The sequence below is a fragment of the Aythya ferina genome, assembly GCF_964211825.1.
Source record: "Aythya ferina genome assembly, chromosome: 1".
Classification (NCBI taxonomy): Eukaryota; Metazoa; Chordata; class Aves; order Anseriformes; family Anatidae; genus Aythya; species Aythya ferina.
The window spans coordinates 183464128-183486229 of NC_140296.1; the positions used below are offsets into that span (position 1 = coordinate 183464128).

General features: G+C 37.8%; 1 protein-coding gene across 12 annotated transcripts in view; it reads right to left on the reverse strand.

Annotated features, from left to right (window-relative positions):
* Nucleotides 1-22102, reverse strand: part of CADPS2 (calcium dependent secretion activator 2) — a 314451-nt gene that overhangs the window by 232796 nt on the left and 59553 nt on the right. For 11 of the 12 annotated variants that reach the window (XM_084507238.1, XM_084507237.1, XM_084507234.1 and 8 more), the window contains exon 2: nucleotides 17512-17625. In XM_084507238.1, coding sequence (XP_084363364.1) covers nucleotides 17512-17625 — 114 coding nt within the window. Of the gene's footprint in view, nucleotides 1-17511; nucleotides 17626-19437; nucleotides 19457-22102 lie in introns of those variants that run through there. The other variant, XM_084507230.1, reaches the window with a different exon arrangement.

Sequence of the window (22102 nt, forward strand, 5' to 3'; positions counted from 1 at the left end):
ATGTTCTTGTTTTCTCTCTTGAGCAATCTTGCCTCTGTTGCGTTATCACTTGGCCTCTACAGACCACGGTTTGGTTCCTGCCATCTGAAAATATACTGCATCTTCCTGAAGGTAGCTGTCCCCTTCCATGACCTACAGGGAGAATCTGCACAACTCCACACTTTGATTTTATGGCTGAACTACTGGGAATTCTTTCCAGCTTTACAAGTTCAGCTTAACTGAGATTTGTTTAGATTGCTCTTTATCATTCAATACCTGATTTTTACATTTTTTTCCCCTACTCCTTTTTCTAAGATACAACATTACAATTTCATTTACAAACAATATATTAATGCAAAGTGTTTGCTTTCTCCTGTGCTTTAATTTTGAAATACTGGTACAATCTTTTTCTAATTGTAGGTACCAGCTACCTCGTTCTTTTTTGACTTAGGTGAAGCCTGCCTTTTTCATACAGCCCTCTGTCTGCTACAAGTTTTGCTAATTCTTAACAAGCCTCCTCCTCCTTGCAACATTTTCCTCAAGAACATACTGAAAAGCTTCCAGCACAAGGCACTGCGCCAGCTGAACAGGCAGGACTAGCTTCAGCATGCTGCTATGGAAATGATACTCTGTAAATACTATTTTTACACGACCCAGAAGAGTTCCTTCACTTCAGAAGTCTACCCTATACGAAGGAGCACTTCATCAAGCAGCCTTAAAAGAGCTGATAGTATTTTACAAACAGCTACGTGAGATCTCCAATCAAAACCACCTAAATATAATTTTTCCATGATAACATTTTTCTTTCTTGAAACAGACATTAGGAAGGAACTTAGTCCACTCTCTAACTTAAATCAGTGGCCTGCACGAGATGCCTTCTCTGAACTGTGAAGCTCATTTCTGCTGTAATTCAGATCGCTGCTTCCATTATTGTTCTCATCAAAAAAATAAGTAAAACAGATAGATAGATGCATAGCCACAATGCACATTTAGAGCTATTTTTAACATAATTACTACCTTTTTTGTTTTGGGGTGCTTGAGGTGGATTTGAAGCAGGGTTGGCTGGTTTTTTTTGTTTGTTTGTTTGTTTTGTTTGTTTGTTTTTGTGTGTGTATGTGTATTTGTGTGTTTTGTTTTTCTTCTTCTTTTTTTACAGCTTTTCCTCAAGACCAGATACATCCTCTCGTTCCGTTCAATCCCTACCCCTACTTACCCTGCTGTTAAACAGGATGATAACTCCAGCACTGTCCTGGCTGGAGCTTCTTGTTGGTGAGCTTTTAACCATTTACACAAATTTGAAGAAACAATCATTAATCTTGCTTATAGCAACTTCCTCAGCATTGCACACTGCTTTCAGGTGCCTTGCTTCCTCCTACTGAAGTTCATTAGCCCTCTGTTGTGCAGTATACATTTAAGTATCAATCTTTTTCCTCACAGCAGGAAGACAGCAGTTTGTGTAAAACACCAACTTTATGCTAGAATTTGAAAAAATTGCACATAAAACCCCTAGAGAAATTCTCATTTGGGGAATTTGATTAGGTCAGTCATTCCCCTCCCACTGAACAAAGGACCACTGTAAACCCCATCTTAACTCCTGCTTGTTAAAACACCACATCTGGTTATTATTTAAGAAGCCCCAAAATTTCAAGCCAAGTCCCATGCAAGGGAAAAGGCAGGTTTCTGGGCAATGCTCTAGACATATTGAAACTTGGCACGTATCCTCTAAAAAACTGAGGGTGATTTCTAATTTAAATGGCCTTGTGAATCCAGATGCAACCACTAAGAACCTCAGGAGCTTCTCCAAAATGCAGCTTGATGTACAACCATAATCCAGAATAAATACATTTCTGTAGGCTATAACGAAATGAGCCCCTGTGTGGAGCTGTATTAGTTAGCTGCATGTGTGCTGAATTTCAAATTTAGACAGCCTTTCTTGTAGCTGTTCTACATGAGTGCATTTTATTTCACTACCAGGCTGTGCTTAGGACATCTACCTGACCCATGGTCCAGTGGACAGGTAACAGCTGCAACATTTTGGGCCACACTGCTACATGTGCTCCACAGATGTTTTAACAAAGTTATCTTCAAAAGTGTCACTGTGGCTTTTTCAGACATTTATTTTAAAGCTGCTATATATTCAGGATCTACTTTGCCTTGTTTCACAATAATGCTTAGTTAATGTAATAATAAAGTAAGGAAAAAAACAAACAGTAGTTTAGGTGTGTTTTACACTTATTACAAATCTCTGAAATGCAGTAGGCTTCTCTATCCAACTTTATGCAACCAGACTTACACCTGTTGGAGGAACACCGATTTGTGTTTTAAAATTATGTTTTAAAGGTGAATATATAAACCCATTTTAAAGAAATAACAAAGACTGAGCTAAAAGAAATCCATTAGTTCAAGAATATATCAATATTATCCTATTGATCCTATGATTCTATTGGTATATTGGTAGCTAAACAAAGGAACGCTGCACAATGAAGTCTTGAGCATTTCCTCAAGGCAACAGCATTTGAGCACATGGCAGGTAGACGAGAACTCTGTTACCTGCTCTATGCAGAGAATAAGATGACTGAAAAAAAAAAAAAAGGAAAAAGCTTTTTTACTAAAAGTATGAAGAGTCATGCTTTTGGTATTGAACATAAATTAAATTCCATCTCAGAGGCTGTCATCAGGTTGGCTATAACATTATTTTGACAGGAAAAGCAGACTTTTTTTAAAAACCCATCGACTCCTTTGTCATAGCCTGTTGTGTGGAAAGGTGAAGTTGTCTTTACTGAAAGCTGCTAACTTGCTGTTTATCCATAACCTTTTTTTGACAGTTTAACTGCACTATCTTAACATTAACATCTATGCTAATTTTTTCTTAATTTGCCTATTACCCTATCTCCAAAGTTGAATATGCAGATTGCTTTATAAGTAATATTTTCTTTATTGTTAACCTCAGTACATTTTCAGAAATTTAATTTAAAGTGTTTTTTTTTGTTGTTTTTTTTTTTTTTTTTTCCCCTCTAAATTAAAAGTAATAAGAAAAAAAAAATTTATTAGTGCTTACGCTGAACACAACTTTCACCCTACAAAAGCTCCTGCTTCCAGACTCCCCTGGCACTGTTAATTACTTTTATTACTTTTATCATTATTACTTTTTAAAAGGATCAGGTCTGGGCTCATAAACTCAGAACACAAAGACAAGGCTCGTGTACTTTTTATAAAAGAAGTGTCTCACTCCTTGACACCTGAAATTACTCCAGTCCCTCTCGCACATGTTAATTACTTAATTTTTCAGGTCTTCAGGACCATTTATTCAACTCTATAACTGTTGGATATGAACTTGTTTTGGAAATAGCCCTTTGCAACCATTTTCAGTTGAGGACAGACAGACATACCTTCCCTTCCAATAGAGAGGATCAGGTTTTAAAGAGAGAATTATTGTGAAGCCTACAGCTCACACGAGTCCTCATATTTTAAAAGTCAGGAGAAAGGACTGAACGAAGCAATGTATCTTCAGATCAAGAGCCATAAAACAACTCTGAGCTTGAAAACACCCACAGTGATAAATCTGATTCTGAGTGATATACACAATTTTTATTTCTCAAAGTTAATAGCAGAACCAAAAGTAGCTGCATTTCACCATGAGAAAGAGTTAAAACATCTTCACCTCAACTGCTTGGAAATTTCTCTGTGACTCCTATTTAACAAGGTTTATATATATATATATATATATATATATATATATATATATATTTTCCCCAACAGGCTGGCTTAAAACAGTTACGACAACTCTTACACAAGTTTTTCATCTCCTGCTGCCATTTCTTGAGTACAGAAGTCTGACCCAGGCACCATCAGTCTATCTGGTAATGCTGACAGACAATTCAGCCACTTCTTCCTAGGCTGACAGAAGGCAGTCAGATGTAAGCCGCACACTTGTTTGGTCATGATTATCAGGCTGGCATGTCAGAAGGATAGCAGCCTGCCTGCAGCTCTCAGACCCCTTTTGCTGTAATATTACCAAGAAAAAAAAAAAAAAAACAAAAAAAAACAAAAAAAAACACATGGTTGTTCTGGATTCATCCTCAAAATATGAGAGCTATCCTTGCATAATGCCAGAAACAAAGCATCCTTCCAGAAGACAACAGGACTTGTCAAGCAGACCATAGGGTGACACCTCAGCTCTCATTTCAGAGGTATCCTGGGTCACTCCTCTAACAGTGATACATGCTCTGCTCAGGTAATGATGACGACCCATCCTCTGAATTAATACAAACCTCCTATTCATCTTCTCTTTGGGGCCTTCGCTTGGTGTGGTCTTGGCTCTCCTTCCTTTCAGTCTTAGCTTTGAAATTCAGCACTGAGGTCAGCTCAGATCAGTATGCTGGTAGTGTCAGGAGCTCTTCTGCAGCTGGACGAGTCTTTTAGATTCAGGTAAGAAGTGGTTCCCAACAGTGTTACTGCACCGAGGAGATGGCTGAGGGAAAAGGGAAGGGATCTGCAGCTGCAGTGCAGATTTTGATATTTGCTCAGATGACACATGCAATCAATGAGCTTTCTTGCACCTCATCTGAGGTGTCATATAGCAACAGAACGTGGTGTTAGCAAATGAAAAAGGTGTAGCATTAGCTATGAAGCTCTGCATTTGAAAATCCATCAAAGATTTGATAGTATAGCCCTATATCTATCTATATCCCTATATCTATATAGGGATATAGATATATATATAGATATATACCTATATCTATATATATATCTATATATATACCTATATATATAGATATGCATATATCTATATATATACCTATATCTATAGCCCTATATCTATACTATTTGATAGTATAGATAGTATATTATATAAATATAATATAGTATAGTTAAGAAAAAAAATCACAGTTTCAGCTGAGATACGGAGTTAGTTCAACAATATGATGAAGGTGTAGAGCTGCTGGTGTAGTTAATGCTTCATGTTACACCCAGAGTGACAAAGGAGTATAATATTTCTGATTAGGTACAGATACTTATCTGAAGTTCATCTTTCATTTTAGTGTTATGTTCATGGAAATGTAGAATTAAAAACAGGCAAGCAGGGATCCAGTCTACTCTGTTTGACCTTTCTCTGAAGTGAAGGAAAATTTCAATTAAAAAGTGACTCACACATGCTCAAAGAAGAGCCCAAGTAGGGGCGAAAGTCGTGCTTTACCTCTTCCTCCTTCATCAGTTGATCGGCAACAGAGATTGACTCTGAAGCAGTACTATTTGGATAGAAAAATGATAAATCTCTTTCATGCTGGAAGATGAAAGCTTTAGGTTACTTCCCAGTAAGCCTTTATGGATGGGCTCAGTAGTCCAAGAGGAAAACAGAGCTAAAAACATCACGGCAAGCTGCACTGCTGTGGTGGAGCTATGAGCTCCCAGCACAATTCAAGACACACGCTCGCTCTTATTCCTGTCTGAGCCCCCTGCTAGGACCAAGGCACAGAAGACCCATCAAATCCAAGCATGCAGAGAAGCAGAGGGAGCTAAATGGAAAGCATCACTTCCTTTTGTTCCTTTGTTTCATTTTCCATCACTTCCTTTTGTTCCTTTGTTTCATTTTCTCAGATGTACTTGTTGCATGTCTGAAGCATGGTCAGAAGGCTGAGAGTTGAAATAAGACAACAGGGCTCAATCACCAATTACTACTGCAAGCCTCAGATCAGAACCTGTAATTCAAAAGAACTTTTTTTCCAGCTACACAAATTATATCAGTTATTGGGTCCCAAGGACCACTCTACTTGGTCTTTACACAGTCAAACATATAGTTGTTAGGACAGAATGCCACTGTCCAGAAGAAAAAACAGTTTGTATTTTAATATTAACTTCTGTATGTCCATCATTCCATCCCAACAGAAGTAGAGAAGGAATGGATGGATTGCAACTAAGAACAGCTCCCCATGACAGTAAGTACAAATACATTAATTTACTCTGGAGCTTAGATTATGGGGCTTCTAAAACTTCACCCATATCCTTCCTTCCTAGTCCCAAAAACAATCTTCGAAGAAACTGGAGAACCGAGATAGGCAAACATTTTAGCAAGTCTTATTTTCAGCCGCAGAAGAATGCCTGCACAGAATATGAACACAGTAATAGCAAGCTCTTCCCTTTGCTGAAAGATAAAATTGAAAAACTGTTCAAACACCTTACACTGATACCAGTGATAGAAAGAAGAGAAATTATCACATGGATCTCCCTTGTTTAGGTATTTTTCATCAGACACCCTATTTTATTTGATAATATCTGAAAATGGATACTGAATTCCTTGGACTTTGGGACACAGTAGTGCTTCCTCAGTGTTATTAAGTTTGGCAAATCTGAAATTTTTCATTGCCTTTTTTAAAAAAGTAGTTTTCCACAAGATTTGGTTTTGTGGTTTGTTCAGTTTTCTGCTGTTTTTTGCTGAGCTACCCAAAGTTCAAAAGCCAAATAAAAAGGCAACTCATTTTCCTTTAGAAAAAGGTTAGATTTTAAAGCTACAAAATTGCCTCTTAATTAATGGTTTAAAAAAAAAAAAAAAGAATATTTTCTAATTTGTGTGTTTATCTTAAATAAGAAACTGCTGAAGTACAGCTTTGGAAGGAGGTGCAGAGAGGTCATACGACAGAGCAAGGCCAAAAGGGTTCAACGCGGGCATTTCAGTACTGCTCGCACTGCACGTGTCACTGTTGGTTATGGCAGTGCAAGAGCAAACAGTACAGAGCTAGGCAATTAACTTTGCGTTGTTACATTCTGCTTGCGTTTAATTTAGCTACTTATAGGGGAAATAATTCTGAAAGCAATAAAAACTGAATTGCATTCAGGGAGAACCAACAAAAAAGAGAGAGGGCAGCATTAGGACAAACTTCTGCCTGCAATTTGTCCACATAGTTCTGTCACAGCATTCAGGACTGTCTGGACATAAACTGAGGAAAGGAACTGCTAAAAGACCAAATAAGCAAAATGTAATTACATATATAAACTGACAAAAAAGTGTACTCCTTCTAATGCTTATATTCAAAGAAAGATTATAGAAGACTTACAAGTGAACGGATTCAAAATGTGGAAAAAAGCATGTATTTCTGGTCAATTTCTGGTGTGTCAGGAAGAAAGGTCTGAGAAAATGTAGCATTTCATTGAAAATAAAATCTGATCTCCAATTAAAGTACTTATTCTTAGACTTGAAAGGATCTGCTACATGAATATCTGCATACAGTGAGCAGAATAACACATTATTTGCTCTGTGTGTTTATCACAGTGAAATTGGAGAGAGAACACATACAAATAAAGGATATTTGCTGCTCTTACAGGAGAGCCTTTCCTAATTTTTGGAAAAGTACAACAAAAACAGAAAACTGAAATGTAAAAAAAAAACATCAGTCTCATCCCAAGGAGATTATTTATTTTCCTGTGCCTGGGCTGTGAGGACCAGCATGAGCACAATCTAAACTGAGGGAAATCGCTGAAATTTACGTAACGCTCACAAGTCCCAAGTACACAGCTGCAACTTTGTGGCTGGGAAATGCTGGCCTATTTGCATGCCGCAGGTCAGCATCCCAACATTTATTTTGCCATCACTGCTGAAAAGATGAGAACAGAAAATATGGATACATCATATGTATGCCTAGGACCATATGAATCTACAAATTTAGATGCAGAGATGTGCAATCCATCTTTTCACTTTATTTCATTTCAGAGAGGAAAAAAACAAGGCAGCAGCACTGCCTTTATTATCTTGCCACATGCGTCCAGCCAGCCACTGGCACTGAGAGAGCTGTGCAGGACTTGGCTCTGAAGGCTGGAGCACACCTCCATGACAACATGCTGAAAAGCAGGCAGACACAAGCATGCCCTGCAGAAGCTAAGTGAGGTGTTAAAACAGGGTAGCTCTGCATAGAGCTGCCCTAAGATACCTGTACCTTGCACATGCAGTTCCATGGCCCATCGTATTTTCTTTCCTGGCATGGTCGCTTGTGAATCCTTGTTTCTTTCCATTAGCCTTAATATGTTCCTGTCAATCACTAGCATCGGTAAGGACCATCACCTCGCTGGGTGTGAGAAATTAAACATACTAAACAATTATTAAACAAGTAAACAAAGTGGCACAAAATATCAGAACCACACCAGGATTTGGGGCCATCTGTGGAAGCCTCATATGGAAATAAGAAAAGTGAAAGGTCCAAACAGGGACCATAATAAAGGTTGAATATCAATTATTTACTACAGATTAAGAATACATAATTTGGTCTGTGTTCTTATTTTGCTAAGTAGGCACAAGATAGATTCACTTAAGACAAAGGAAAAAGAGCAAGCAAAGCAATGAGCTCAAGTTAGTAAGAAAAACTAAACTAGGAAACCAGGGGAAATGGTTTGATGGAAGGGCCAGATGGAAAAAAGATGAGTTTCCTTAATGAGGTAGCTATAGTTCACTAGCACTGCCCTACACAGGTATTTACTAACTGGAACAGACTGGGTAATCTATTTCTCCTCATGTGCTCCATTTAAGTAACGTTGTTTCTTGGTAAGTGAGAATCTCAGGTGGATAACAACTTTATGCCTGGATTGAGCTTCGCAAAGACCTCTTTCTTGCTCTCTGAGGAGTAAAACCTCTTTGAGGCAACATAAAATAGAAAAAGCCACCTCTATGGCACTACAAAGCTTACTTCACTAAATCAAAAACTTGACAAGAATCTCTAAATTTTCTAATTTGGCTTTTCAGCAATATCCTATAGTGGGAAACATAGATGAATCAAAGCCTGAAAATAATCACTAAGAAAATATTTACATCATCATCTGCATCCTGCTTTCACATTTCTCAGGATGTGAGCATTTGCTGTCTTCCTTTGTAATTAGTAATAGAACAGAAATGAAATGCCGTTGAGAGAGATCAGTGTGAATTTAAAACCTCACTTCTCATTTACTGACTTGTAGATTTCAGCCATGCATTCACTGACCTTTTTTATCCCTTTTTGCCACATTCCCTCTAGATTGGCTTACTCAGAGATTATCAATTCGGTATTAAGAACAAAATGCCTCTTTTCCAAGACATTACTTCAAAGTTTAAGAGATTTTGACAAGTCACACATCTCTAAGGGTTTGACAGGTAAAGCTTTCTATCACAAAGTAAAATGGGAACAGACAAGCTCAATCAAAATATGCAAATTTCAGTTATTTTTCCCCATCATCTAGAAATCTAAGAATAAATTAAATAATACAAAAAGTAAATATGAGTCCTAAAATTTCAATATGATGACATAGAAAAACAGGAGGTTTTTGCCTTTATTATTTGTTTACTCATTGGTAGGTAGTTTGTGTTGTGTTTTTTTTTTGTTTGTTTGTTTTGTTTTTTGTTTTTTTTTTTTTTTTAAGACGAATTAATACTTTAGGTACTAGTTGCTTGTTATTCAGTGGAATGGATATTTACAAAAATATGGCAACTTTATACAGTATATCTCTTACTGATACTTGAAACTTGAAGAAATGATGCAAGAAAATTCCAGTACCTACATAGTGGAGAGAGATAGACACCGGTTGGAATGACTTTGGCTGAAACAGAAATCTATAGGCATCTTGTGGAAATTGTCATTCATCTTATTTTCAGGCACCTTGAACAGATGCTACTGACATTAACCTACATGCTTTCCTCTGGTCACAGAAAAAGGAAGCAAGTCAGAGATAAGCTAACACTTGTTTGACTGCTGAAAAGAGAAAAAAAAGTGTCCGATTGCTCTCCATTATTTTAGAGAGTCCCTGAGATACTGCTGACTGGAGCATGCAACAGACATGACAATTATGAAGGCAAAAGAAAGTTCATTGGCATTAGTATAATCTCTTACTGAAATATTTTGCAGTAGACTTTCACCTTCCAAAAGGCCTTAAAGTCAGCTCTGTGCTGAGACCTGGCATAATTTTTAAATATCACTGAGAAGACAGAGGGAGGGTTAAGTTAAGAAGATCAAGAGTTGTTATTGTTCGATCATCTAGTGAAAGAAATAAAAATCCTTCCAAGTAATGATTTACAAATTAAAAAAGAGAAAAATATTTGAGCATCTCCTTCAAGTTTCCTGCAGCACTGATGTTATATTGTCACTTGTCTTATTAGGTATCAGGCTAGCTGAAAAAAATGTTTTGTTTTCAGTTCAGAAAAATGTGTATCGTCCAAGTAACGTCCTGTTAATTCTGCAAAACTGAAGTCCAGATAAGTTTTGTTTTCCTTTGAGACACAGCAAAACAGCCCTGGGATTAGGAGAAAAATAATTAAGCAGTGGAGACCAAACTCACTGTTGTGTAACAGTTTGAGCCATTCTTGGTTTTCTAATTGGTTTGTTTAGATTATTAAGCAAATGCTGTATACCTGTTAAACAAGTAAATAAATAATGTCACAAGCTGCTCACTACAGTAGAGACATACCTCACCACCTAACAGTAATTACTTATGCAGCAGTGTCGGGTCTACAAAGTATTCCTTATTTGCCTGGAACAACGGCGGTCAAAAGTAAACAGTAAGGATGCCATTACTGTATTTTTTTTTCCATTTAAATTCAATGAGCCATTTCTTGCTCTCCTCCTATCCGCACAACCCACTTGCAAAGCTGAGATAGGCACAATTAATGCACTGCACTCCCTCCCTCAACTACCTCATTTGGAAGTTTGAAATACAGATCTGCTTTAATTGCATTGGTAATGCTAATATGAAAACTGTACAGCATCCTCAGTCAAATTAACGATGGTCATCCTCCAATATCAGTGTCCAAAGAGACTGAACAGACACTGCTTCAACAGCCAGCAATTACAGTCTGCACAGGTGCACATCCTCTGCTCCCCTGGCACCATGCAAGTGGAAATGAAAATGGGATGCTCAGCCCTTGAAAAGACAGAGAACATAGTTAGGTGTAGCTGCTCATGAAGCAAGGATTTCATCACTGATGCAAGCAACATAACAGCAGCCCCTAAAGTGAAGGCAGCACATCACAGAGCCTGCAATTCGTCAATCTCTCCTGAGTACAAAAATGGTCTGGATCACATAAATTAAGTATGTTTTAATTTGTTGTGTCCCCTTAATTCTCTAAGGAACATAATTAGACTAACACTGAAGCCATCTCCATTACACACCCAGTTGTGGCTGCTGATCCAAAACACCGAAGGCACTGGAGCTTCTTCAACGGAAGGGACGACCTACATAAAACTTCTTTGTGCCTCTTTCTTGAAGGTGGCCCAAAAAAAAACATTTTTTTTTAGAAAAGCTTTTCAGAGAACTGCCCTGTAACAGCCCCTCTGAAATAACAGCCCTCACGCCAACATCGCTCTGAGCTGAAGTTTGTCAAATCTTAAAACATCTGGGAAGAAACCGTGTAAGTGCTGATAACGGCATTTGTTGTTGAAAGGCTCCCTCACAAGGCAAAACACCAGATCATGCTGAAGTTAACATCAGAAAAGATACTGTGGAAACTGCTTCCTGCAAATGAGGCAGTACCAATAGCTCCCACGTTGCTCTAATATTCAGGTTTTGAAGAGGATCTAAAGAACGCAAAAAGCCCATGCCTTTCAATATATCTAAATATACATGCTAATTATGGCTTTTGAGAAAAATAAATGAAAGCAGAAATCAGTGAATTTATGCCCTGAAAAATCGAGTTCACTTCTACAATTTTCATCCTAATGTATTTAAATAAATGTTTAATCTCCTGATTCCATTATTTTGCCTTGCTAGCATCAAAACAGAACGTTCTAACATTTAATTGCTATTTATTCTGTGTGTGCTGTGTTTTGATTCTAATGACTGCTTTTTAGTTCCTTTAGGGTCATCTTCATCCCTGAGATATTCATCAGGACCAACTATGCCATTTGTTGCCTGGAATGAAAACTGCATACTGAAAATAGCTGATATTAAGCCATAAAAGCAGCCAAAACACCACTTAGTTCAGGAAGCTACTTCCTTTCTGCAGTTTCATTGCTGAAATACTTTCGCCCCTCACTTCTTTGACATACCTACAAGAACATTCAGAACATTTTTCCATAATTATAGGCAGAAATGGCATCACTGCTTCACTCCTGCCTTTACAAAAATCCTCAATTTTTTTCCCAATCTCAACACCTGAATGCCTTCATAACAAAAACAAACAAAAAAGCTCTAACAAACATGATTCATCCTTTTCTAAGGATAAATGCAAAGAATAACCAATGCTTTTGTCACATTACCACAGGATTCCATTATGGGCCAAACAACCACTCTTGTGTTAAAGGAAGAAAACCATTTTCATGATTCCTCTAAACGTCCATATAGTTTCGTCAAAATAAAGAAGTAGGGATGTTATCAACAGGTGTATCTACACTGGTAGATGCGGATAGGATTATTTATATATAATTTTCTCTCATTCCCTTTCTCCGCAGATCTTAAAAACTCGAAGGGAAGGGAAGGGACTTCCCTTCTCTTATCACTTAGAAAGCTCTAGTCATGGTACCTCTGCTCTCTCTTGGTGATTTTGGTAGTTTTCTACGTTCAGACCACTTTTTGTTTATTTTTTTTTCTTCAATCCTCCCAGGCTTCCTGCAGGGATTACAGACCCCTAGCTAGGTTTGCACACCCATCTCCTGGTTCTTTGATCTCCAGCTAATGGCCACACCTCAGTTCTTTCCTACTGCCTGGCTGCAGCAGACAACAATTTAATTTGCCAAGGACTATAGCATCTGAATTTAAAAAGAAATTAAGTTAAATATGATCACAGGCCAATACGTACAGTCAAACTAGGTCTGATTTTAAATTCTGAAAAACCCTCAGTGCTAACTGCTACAGAACCTGCATTTAACATTCAGATTTACCCAGCATGCAGTAATTATGGCTTGGAACCACATACTTAAAATGAAGAAGCAAGAAAACAGGAAAAACATCAGTACGTACAATTTCATGCAGCTGCACAATGCTTTAAGCAGAGAGTTGATAACCTAAGGGCATGCAATCATTATAATATTGAAAAAGTATTTACGCTATTTCAAACATTCATTAGAGTTCTCTGCGCGTACATTACTCACACCTAAGACTACATACATTCAAGACTGAAGAATCAATACTGCAAAAGTTTGACAGGTATGTATATAACTTAGGCTAAATTCTTAGATGGTGAACAAACCTCTTAGGGCACTGAACAAAAACATTTTCTAACCTTTATGAAATAACATGCAAGAATATGGAAGCATATCTACAACCTTATAGATTACCCTTTAAAAAAATGGGTCAAAATATGAAAAGAAATACTTTATTTCATACATTCCTCTCTCACTTAATTTTACACTTAGCAGTGCGTCCAATATAATTACTCATAATAAAGTGCCATATGATTGAATTTCTCTCTTTATCCAAAAAGCATCACCAACATCTGATTTTCTGCCGATTAGAATCTGGCTCAATGTCTGTAATGGAATTTTCCACACACAAACACACACACAGAAAATGAGAAAAAAAAGACAACTGTGTTAATTCTGAATGATTACAGAAACGATTTTAAACATTTCTTTACCTTCTCTAATAAAAAGGAGGGAAGAGAAAATAGCTTAATTTTACACACACATACATCTATATGGAAAGGAATCATGCTAAATTTCAGAGAAACATGGCATGGGGCCGGGGGAAGGGGTGAGGGAATTATACAGAATAGGAAAATAACCATTTATGGAGAATTAAAGAAAAGTTGATGCAACTTCTATGAATCGTTTTCTTATTTGAATTTCACAATAAATGGAAAACAATGCCCGAATAGACAATGTTTTTTTTTTCAGAAGAGACGAATGTTGCAGGATAAAGCAAAACTAGCCAGAGTCAATCTTCCCAAGTATTCCTGAGCATGACTTGTACAACACAATCTTGACTGTAACACAGAGAAATTGATACTGAAATTGGTATGTATTTATTTATTTAATAATATATTTATTTAATAAATTAATCTTTCAGCAAATACCTTTAGAAAATAAATCAAAGACTGAACTACAATAAGTTCCTAACTCCTAGGACTTATTCCTAGATTCTTAAAGAGGAAAAAATTCTGAAGATCAGTAATTATAAACAGTTTTAAGGACTTGAATCAGCCTGAATGAGTGATACAGGATTTACGTCGTATACCCAAGTCAAACCTTCTACTTCACATTCAAAGTTAAAGAATTGGGTGCAGAAAACCACCTACAGTAATGAGACTAGCTTGGCTTTGCAAGCAATATAGTAATAAGTCTCAAACCATGACTACTGAATAAGATTAAAGGGAAATTAATCATTTTCAGAGTAAAATAATTACTGTGCAGACCACGTATTTGTTTCCTTCCATGTCAGATAAAATTGAACTGTAGCTCAGCAACTAAAGTATAAGGAAATTAATACTGAAGCTGATGAGATGCTGCATGGCAGAAACAAGCGAGATGTCCATAATTCAAGCTACTAACAAACGTCACCAGACAGGAGATGTGCTGGATCATATGTGGAAGACATACAGATGAGGAAGCATCAGAGTACAGCATTAGCTGAACACACAAAGTGGTAGACCTTAATATTTTCAACAAATGGATAACAAAGCAAATGAAAAGGGCACAAGAGAAACAAGTGATAATAAGAAAATATGTGGTTAAATGCACTGAAACTGATTAAAGCGCACTGCGAAAGAAGAGCACTAGCTTGAATCAAGTCTCCTGGCCAGCTGGATTCCACCGTTGCAATGTTTATTAAATCTAACATTGAATATTGGTGACTATCTACCACAAACCTAATAAGGAATTAAAAATGACTTGGATATGCCAGCTCAATCTGCACAACTGGAAATTGCTGAGAAAATCTGGAAGAAAATATCAGGGAAAAAACAGAGTTTGTGGAATTAAAAAGGAAACTACAGTGGATCCACTTATGGCTGGCAGATAGCACACACTGTATTAATACTGGTTCAAGATCCCACCAGTGTAGGGGTCATAGCAGTTTTGATAATAATACCAAGATCATTGGAAGTCTTTGTTTAGAACAGGATATCTAGAAGGTTTGCGTAGAGAATGAAAAGTGGTGAATGTTTGAAAATAGCTGAAGAATTTGGCTGGTCCATTTGACTAGGATTTATTTATTTTTTTATTTATAGTGACACCAAGTTAGGTGCATGTGTTAGTCTGCTCGAGGGTAGCAAGGCTCTGCAGGAGGATCTGGGTAGGCTGGACTGATGGGCTGAGGCCAACTGTGTGAAGTTCAACAAGGCCAAGTGCCGGGTCCTGCACATGGGGCACAACAACCCCAAGCAGCGCTACAGGATGGGAGATGAGTGGCTGGAAAGCCGCCTGGCAGAAAGGGACCTGAATACGAGCCAGCAGTGTGCTCAGGTGGCCAAGAAGGCCAACAGCATCCTGGCTTGTATAAGAAGCAGTGCGGCCAGCAGGGCTAGGGAAGTGATTGTCCCCCTGTACTCAGCTCTGGTGAGGCCACACCTCGAATACTGTGTTCAGTTTTGGGCCCCTCGCTACAAGCAGGACATCGAGGTGCTCAAGCGAATCCAGAGAAGGGCAACGAAGCTCGTGAGGGGTCTGGAGAACAAGTCCTATGAGGAGTGGCTGAGGGAGCTGGGGATGTTTAGTCTGGAGAAAAGGAGGCTCAGGGGAGACCTTAACGTACTTCACAATCACCTTAAAGGAGGTTGTAGTAAGGTGGGGATCGGGCTCTTCTCCCAGGCACCAAGTGATAAGATGAGGGGAAATGGCCTCAAGCTGTGCCGGGGGAGGTTTAGATTGTGTTTTATGGAGAAGTTTATTTACTGTAAGGGTTGTGTGGCATTGGAATAGGCTGCTCAGGTGGAGTCACCATCCCTGGAGGTATTCAAGAAATGTGTAGATGTAGAGCTTAGTAGCACACCTTAGTGGTGCACTTGGCAGTACCAAGTTAAAGGTTGGACTACGTGATCTCAGAAGTCTTTTCTAAACTGAAAGATTCTATGATTATTAAGTATAGCTTTTCACTAAAAGTTGGTTCTTCATTAGTCCAAATAAGATCTACTTTTTGTCTCTCGTTAATGAGATTATCTGGACAGTAACCATTTAAGCATTTATTTTAAAATCATTTTTATTCACTAACACACCCTTCCCAAAAAACTGGGTACTTCCTCTAACACATCAAGCTTCTTCCACAGCTTCTTCAAAAGAAAGTAAACAAATATTTAAATTCTCCCACATTTAGCATCTTGAAACATCCTCATAATGCAAAGTCTTCCAAACTGTCCTTCCTTCCAACCTTAGTTTCTTCATCAGTTACAGAGAAAAAAGGATTACTTTCTAATAACTCCAAAACCATTCTTGAACCCCTACATATAACTTCATGAACGTTCATATTCTCATGTTTCACCCACAGACTTGTAACTCAATCAGACCCATTCCCATCCTTTCCACAAGTTCTTTTATGAGATTTTTTTCATTGCAATTACCACCGATCAGACCATGTTCTGGAGAAAGCCATGCTGAATTTTCATATTTCTGTATAACAGAGAGCCCATTTGTCCATTCCTATCTTTTTTATTTTGTGTGTGTGTGTGTGTGTGTGTGTGTGTGTGTGCAACTTAATTTCATGTAGATAAAGGCAAGCTAGAACATCAGTTAAATCTTTTTCTCCATGAAGAAAAGTTTCATTTACTAGCAAAGACTAACTGGCAGAGAACAAGGCTAAATACTACATGAAAAAAAAAAAAAAAAAAAAAAAAAAAAAAAAAAAAAAAAAAAAAAAAGCTAAGAAATTTCAAAAAGCTGTGGTGGAGTGAAACATAATGGAAGACCCTTCAAAATAAGCGCAGGTTTAACACACAGTCCTTGAGATTCATTGAGTAAGTTTGAGTTGCATTAGACAAATGAATTCATGGTGCCTGTTGCTAACAGCAGGAAATAAATTCTCCAACTGTATGCTCTTGATGTAACAAAGAGGACAGTGAACTGTCCTCTTAGTCTGGAACAGCACCTGTGCCTTAGGCAATTAAAAACACATCTGAAGATCTGCACTGGTGGAGGTAGTCACAGAACATCCCTGGGAAGCCACAGCAGAAGGAGAGAATTGGCCCAACCATGCTGAAAGCTTTGATGCTTTGGTAAGGGAACAGGCGGCTCCTCTCCAAGAATTCTGCATGGTAACTAGAAATCAGAAGATGCATTTCTCAAGATGGTAACTTACAACTGAAGCGCTGATTAAAAGAGGTAACTTAGACATATGGAGATAAAGATAGCAGTGCCTGGTTGTATCAAACACTGTCAGAAAGATTTTTAGCACCAGGGGTTTTTCGTTTTGTCTTTTTTTTTTTTTTTCCCCTCCTTCTTCAAACTGAGTGGATATTTTCCAGTTTAGTTTATCTCTTGTGCCCAGGCAGTGGATTTCAACTTCTAAAGCAGCAAAACTGGAGTAGGAAGAAACTGTTTCTAGAAGGTGTGTAAGTTCACAGTTTTTGAAACTTAAAATTCCTTTTCTTATATATGCATTAAAAGAGATCCTATGAACTTCTTTTAAACAATACAGAAAGCAAAGCATACAACTTACCTCATAGTAGCTTCGCACAGCATTGCAGAATGCTTCATCTGCTACGATTTGTGTCTCTCCATTCAAGAAGGCCTGGAAACGTTCCTTCAGTGTCTGTAGCTGTTGTTTATTGAGCTATGTAAGACAAAGAAGGGAAGGAAAACAGTTACAAATGGAATCAGCCTCAAAAGAAAAATATGCAGTATTATACTCTCTTGGAAGCTATGGACAGTGGAAAAAAAAGTCAGGGGCTCAACAGCCAGCCAGCTCCAACTGAAAAACAGTGGAGATGCTTCCATATTTTGGAGTGATCCCTGTACTACCATCAGCATGTCTAACAAGTATGCTCCCTGCAAAGAAAATGGACTAAACATGCTCATTATGAAGTATATGCACTTTTGGGCACTGATATTACACCACCACAAACCAAGTCAAACAAACAACCTGGGGGAACAGCAGCCACGAGTTTCCAAGACAGATACCAAGTTTCATTCGGTGGATTTCTTATCTCAGCTGAGCGCATTTGAAAACAGACCCTTAACAGAGAATATTGCACAACTAAACATTGCAATCAAGACATTTTATTAGTTTAATGTTATGGGAAAAAGCAAAATCTGAAAGCTCTTTAGGGATCCTGACACAGGCCTTCTACCAAGGTTCAAAATAACTCTTGAAATATTCTGTATGATATTTCTCCTCATCAAATCCACAAGACGTTAGAACATCACACCAAAAGGGACTGCCACTAACATAACAATATAACCAGGCAACAATTAAAAATAGCTGTTTTGCTTTCCCAGAATTTAAAAATTAATGTAAAGCCTTTGTTTCAGTATTTTTGAACTTTACATTTAACTTTATAAAAATACAAACACAACTGGTTGAAAAGCTTATTCATCTTTCCCATATTTTGCTTAGAAAAAATAAATAAATGTGTAGCCAGAAATTGAAAATATCTTTTCCAGAGGGCAAAAAGTTCGATTTGTATTGGCTAACCTGCAACAAATAGCATTACCTCGACAGGGTCATTGTTTCTTACAGAACTTTTCAACACCTGAAGGAAGTTTGGAAACTTTAGGACTTCAGGTCTCTAGTGTCAGTGCTTTGAAGCCATTTAAACTACAACACTGTTAAAGGATCAACAAAATTACTGTTATCCTCACGATGTGCCTACCTTGGACAACCTTCATATCAAAGGATATCCTTCAAATCAAAGGAAAAATTTCATCATACATAAAGTTTGCTAGTTCATGCATTTCTATGAAACATAGCAATTTACTGGAAAATTGTGCCTAAATTAAATGCAAAACCAAAAGCTTTTCTATTTTCACAGAAAACAATAGTACAGATATCATCTAAACAATATGAGAAATCCTCTGAAAAAAAATGGTGAAATGCAGTTAGCAGCAATGCAAAGACAAAAACTATGCCTTTGGAAAATAAAAATTAAAAAAAAGAACTAGTTGAAAATAGATGACAGTTCTGTTCGTCATCTTATCTAAACAATTAGCAGTGCAGAACAAGACCCAGGAAACCCCTGCAGAAGAAAAGGCCTCCCCCTGAGGTAAGCAAACTTCAGCAGAGGTTGCTGTGACTTGGAGAAGTTTCTCTCGAGAACAGCATGGCAGCTCTGACAGCTTGCCAGTGTGCACCGCTGCTAGCTAAAAATCAATGCAAAGAGTACTGGTATTATGTCTGCACGTGCACAAAAAAGGCATCTATCCACCCACCCAACACATCCATTCCTTGTGCACAATCTGCACTGCAAAGGCTAACTGCTTTAATGGCAACCTAACTCTATTCCCAGATACGCAGGACAGGTCTTTCCTTTCATTCAACTCTCCTTATTCTTCTCCTGTCTTCTGAAGGTACTAGACAAGCTGAGATGTCGGCAAACGCAAATCATTAAAGATGTTTCGAGCTTTTTGTTCAAAGGTAAACACACACTTGTTCTCGCAGGGGACTCGAGACAGAGCCGACCCTTCCCACAGCCGGTGCACCCCTGCTAGGCTCCCAGCTCCTTCGTCCTATGGAATATTCACAGCTCTGCCGCTCGAACACGCGGGCTTCCTGCCAAAGCAATTATGGAAATGTGTTTTCATGCTTGCAGACTTCATTCTTTAGGTGATTTGCTTGTCTATTACCCACATATCAAACAAAAACATTATGAATAAGGCAATGAAATATAAATTTAATTCTGACTTTCTCATTTCTAACCATCATAGTTCAGCAAACTGAAATGCCTTTAAAATATTTATATATGGCTTTCATATTCATTATTTCAGGTAGTAAGTAATTCCAGGGCTTGAATGGCATTTGAGGACTATTGTACATTTCTTAAATTACTGATGTTCTAGTGTGAAATCTGAATGTGTAGGGAATAAAGTTCTTCTGCAAAGCTAAAAAATATTAATTCCAGTGGAAAAATATGAAGAGCTACACTTTGCTAAGGACAATCTGAAGTGTATTTTACAGGTCCCACATACTGTCATATGTAAAGATACACTTGTGTTAACTGCCAAGACACAGAATAATTTATAGTAGCCCACTGCAACATACAGGTCCTCTGTTTTTTCATTTGACAGAATATTGACTCCACAGTGAATTCTCACTTTGTTGTTGTCGGCGGTGGTCATTTTTAATGCATTTATTAACACAATTCAATTTGCAGCCAAATGTGTCTACAAAACATAAGCTTAGAGTATTAGTAGCTTGTGTTGGAATCATAATAGCAACAGGGAGAAAGAAGTGTCCGTGGAAGACATTAGCTTAGATAATCAGAAGAAATTCTTTACTGTGATGGTGGTGAGGTGCTGGAACAGGTTGCCCGGAGAAGCTGTGGATGCCTCATCCCTGAAGTGTTCAAGACTTTAAACACTTTGTTGGATGTGGCTCTGGGCAACCTGGTCTAGTGGGAGGTGTCCCTGCCCATGGCAGGGGGGTTGGAACTAGATGGTCTTTAAGGTCTCTTCCAACCTAAACCGTTCCGTGATTCTGTGACATCCAACTCCTCGACACAGGCTAACAGCTCAACCACTCCACAGCTGAGTTACTTTAAAGTTGTCTATCTTGGTCAACAGCTGAAGAGAGATGAGGACACCAAGGGTATCTGCACAAATCCATACATGACAGACCTTTGCATTCTGTCCCTCACAAGTACTTCTTTACATCTTTACTGTCAGTGTCTCCATGCCCACATTTTAATACTAAGAACCATGTACAGCAAAAATAATTAAAAAGCACAAGTAAACATGAAAGTATTTTAACATTACTACATGTCCCCCCAAACACAAAACTGAACTCAGAGCATCACCTGAAGCATGCAGTAAAGCCTCACTGATTCTGTCACATTCCATCAACCTGCTTCAGTCTTGTATGCTTTATTTGGATTTTGCATTCTTGGTGGCATGAAATCTGTTGTCATAACTCTGCATGATACTTCTTAAATAACTACTGTTGCTTCACAGAAGAACATATACCTAAATTCCAGTGACTCCAAATACCAGGTTTGATTGCATTCTGCAGGATGAGTTGAAGATAAGCAAGGTCAACTTTATGGGGAAAAAAAAATTAACTACCCTAAAACTTTTTTCTTTAGTGCAACCATGCAACAGAAAAGTTTCTTTTCCCTTCCATCCAATGTGCCTTTTGCAAAAGCTTAAATTTATTTTTTTCAGTTCATATCTGATAATTGCAAGAGACTATCAAAGAATTAAAATACATATTTAAGATAGAACAAACTTCTTAGAGCTATTTAAGAGTATTTTTTTTCAAGGTGCAGTAACAATTTCACTTTTCATAATACACAGAGTAATACAAAGGTATCAAAACAGTCTCATGCAATTACCTACTAAAAATTCTTACCTTGCATTTAACAACTCAAAGACACGTTATATATCTCCAGTATATTCCTCTTACAGAATTGAAGATTTGTTTTAGATGCTTTAATCCTTCTAAAGAGAAACTTGAGTATGAAAACCTAGAGGCATTCCTGTTTTATCTGCACTCATGTCTTCAACAAATTCAATAAATGGATCTTACAAACAGAGGCTGTAATGTTATTTTTACTAGAACTTGTACTTCAAAAAATATCTAGCAGTTTAGGGAGTTGTTCCAATGTTACACCTTTTACTTCATTAAGCAATAAACAACAACATTTTAAAGGAAAACTCAAGCACATATGGATTTGTAACAACAACATTTTATCTTCTGTTTCAAATAAAAAAAATAAAATAAAATAAAATAAATCCTAGCTTCACAGGATTTGATGCTAGATTTAGGGCATTTTGAACTGCTTCCCACCAGCCAAGTACACACAAAGCAACTCAGTACTGCCCTAAGTATATGTGACCAACAGCAGCTGGCAAAGGCCTAAGTCACACTGCAGCCATCCCCCACAAAACTTTATCCTACAGAATTGAAAAGCAGAACTGCCTGGTAACAGCCACCTGCAGCCTCCTGCCATGTGCCAGGCCACAGCCTGCAGCTGACCCTGGTCTCTAAAAAATACAGAAAACCAAAGAGCTAGCACAGGAGGAATTACACTCTGAACCATTGCCACCTTGTGGCAGTTTTAGAAATACAGCAAGGAAATAACCACACATTAAAGGTA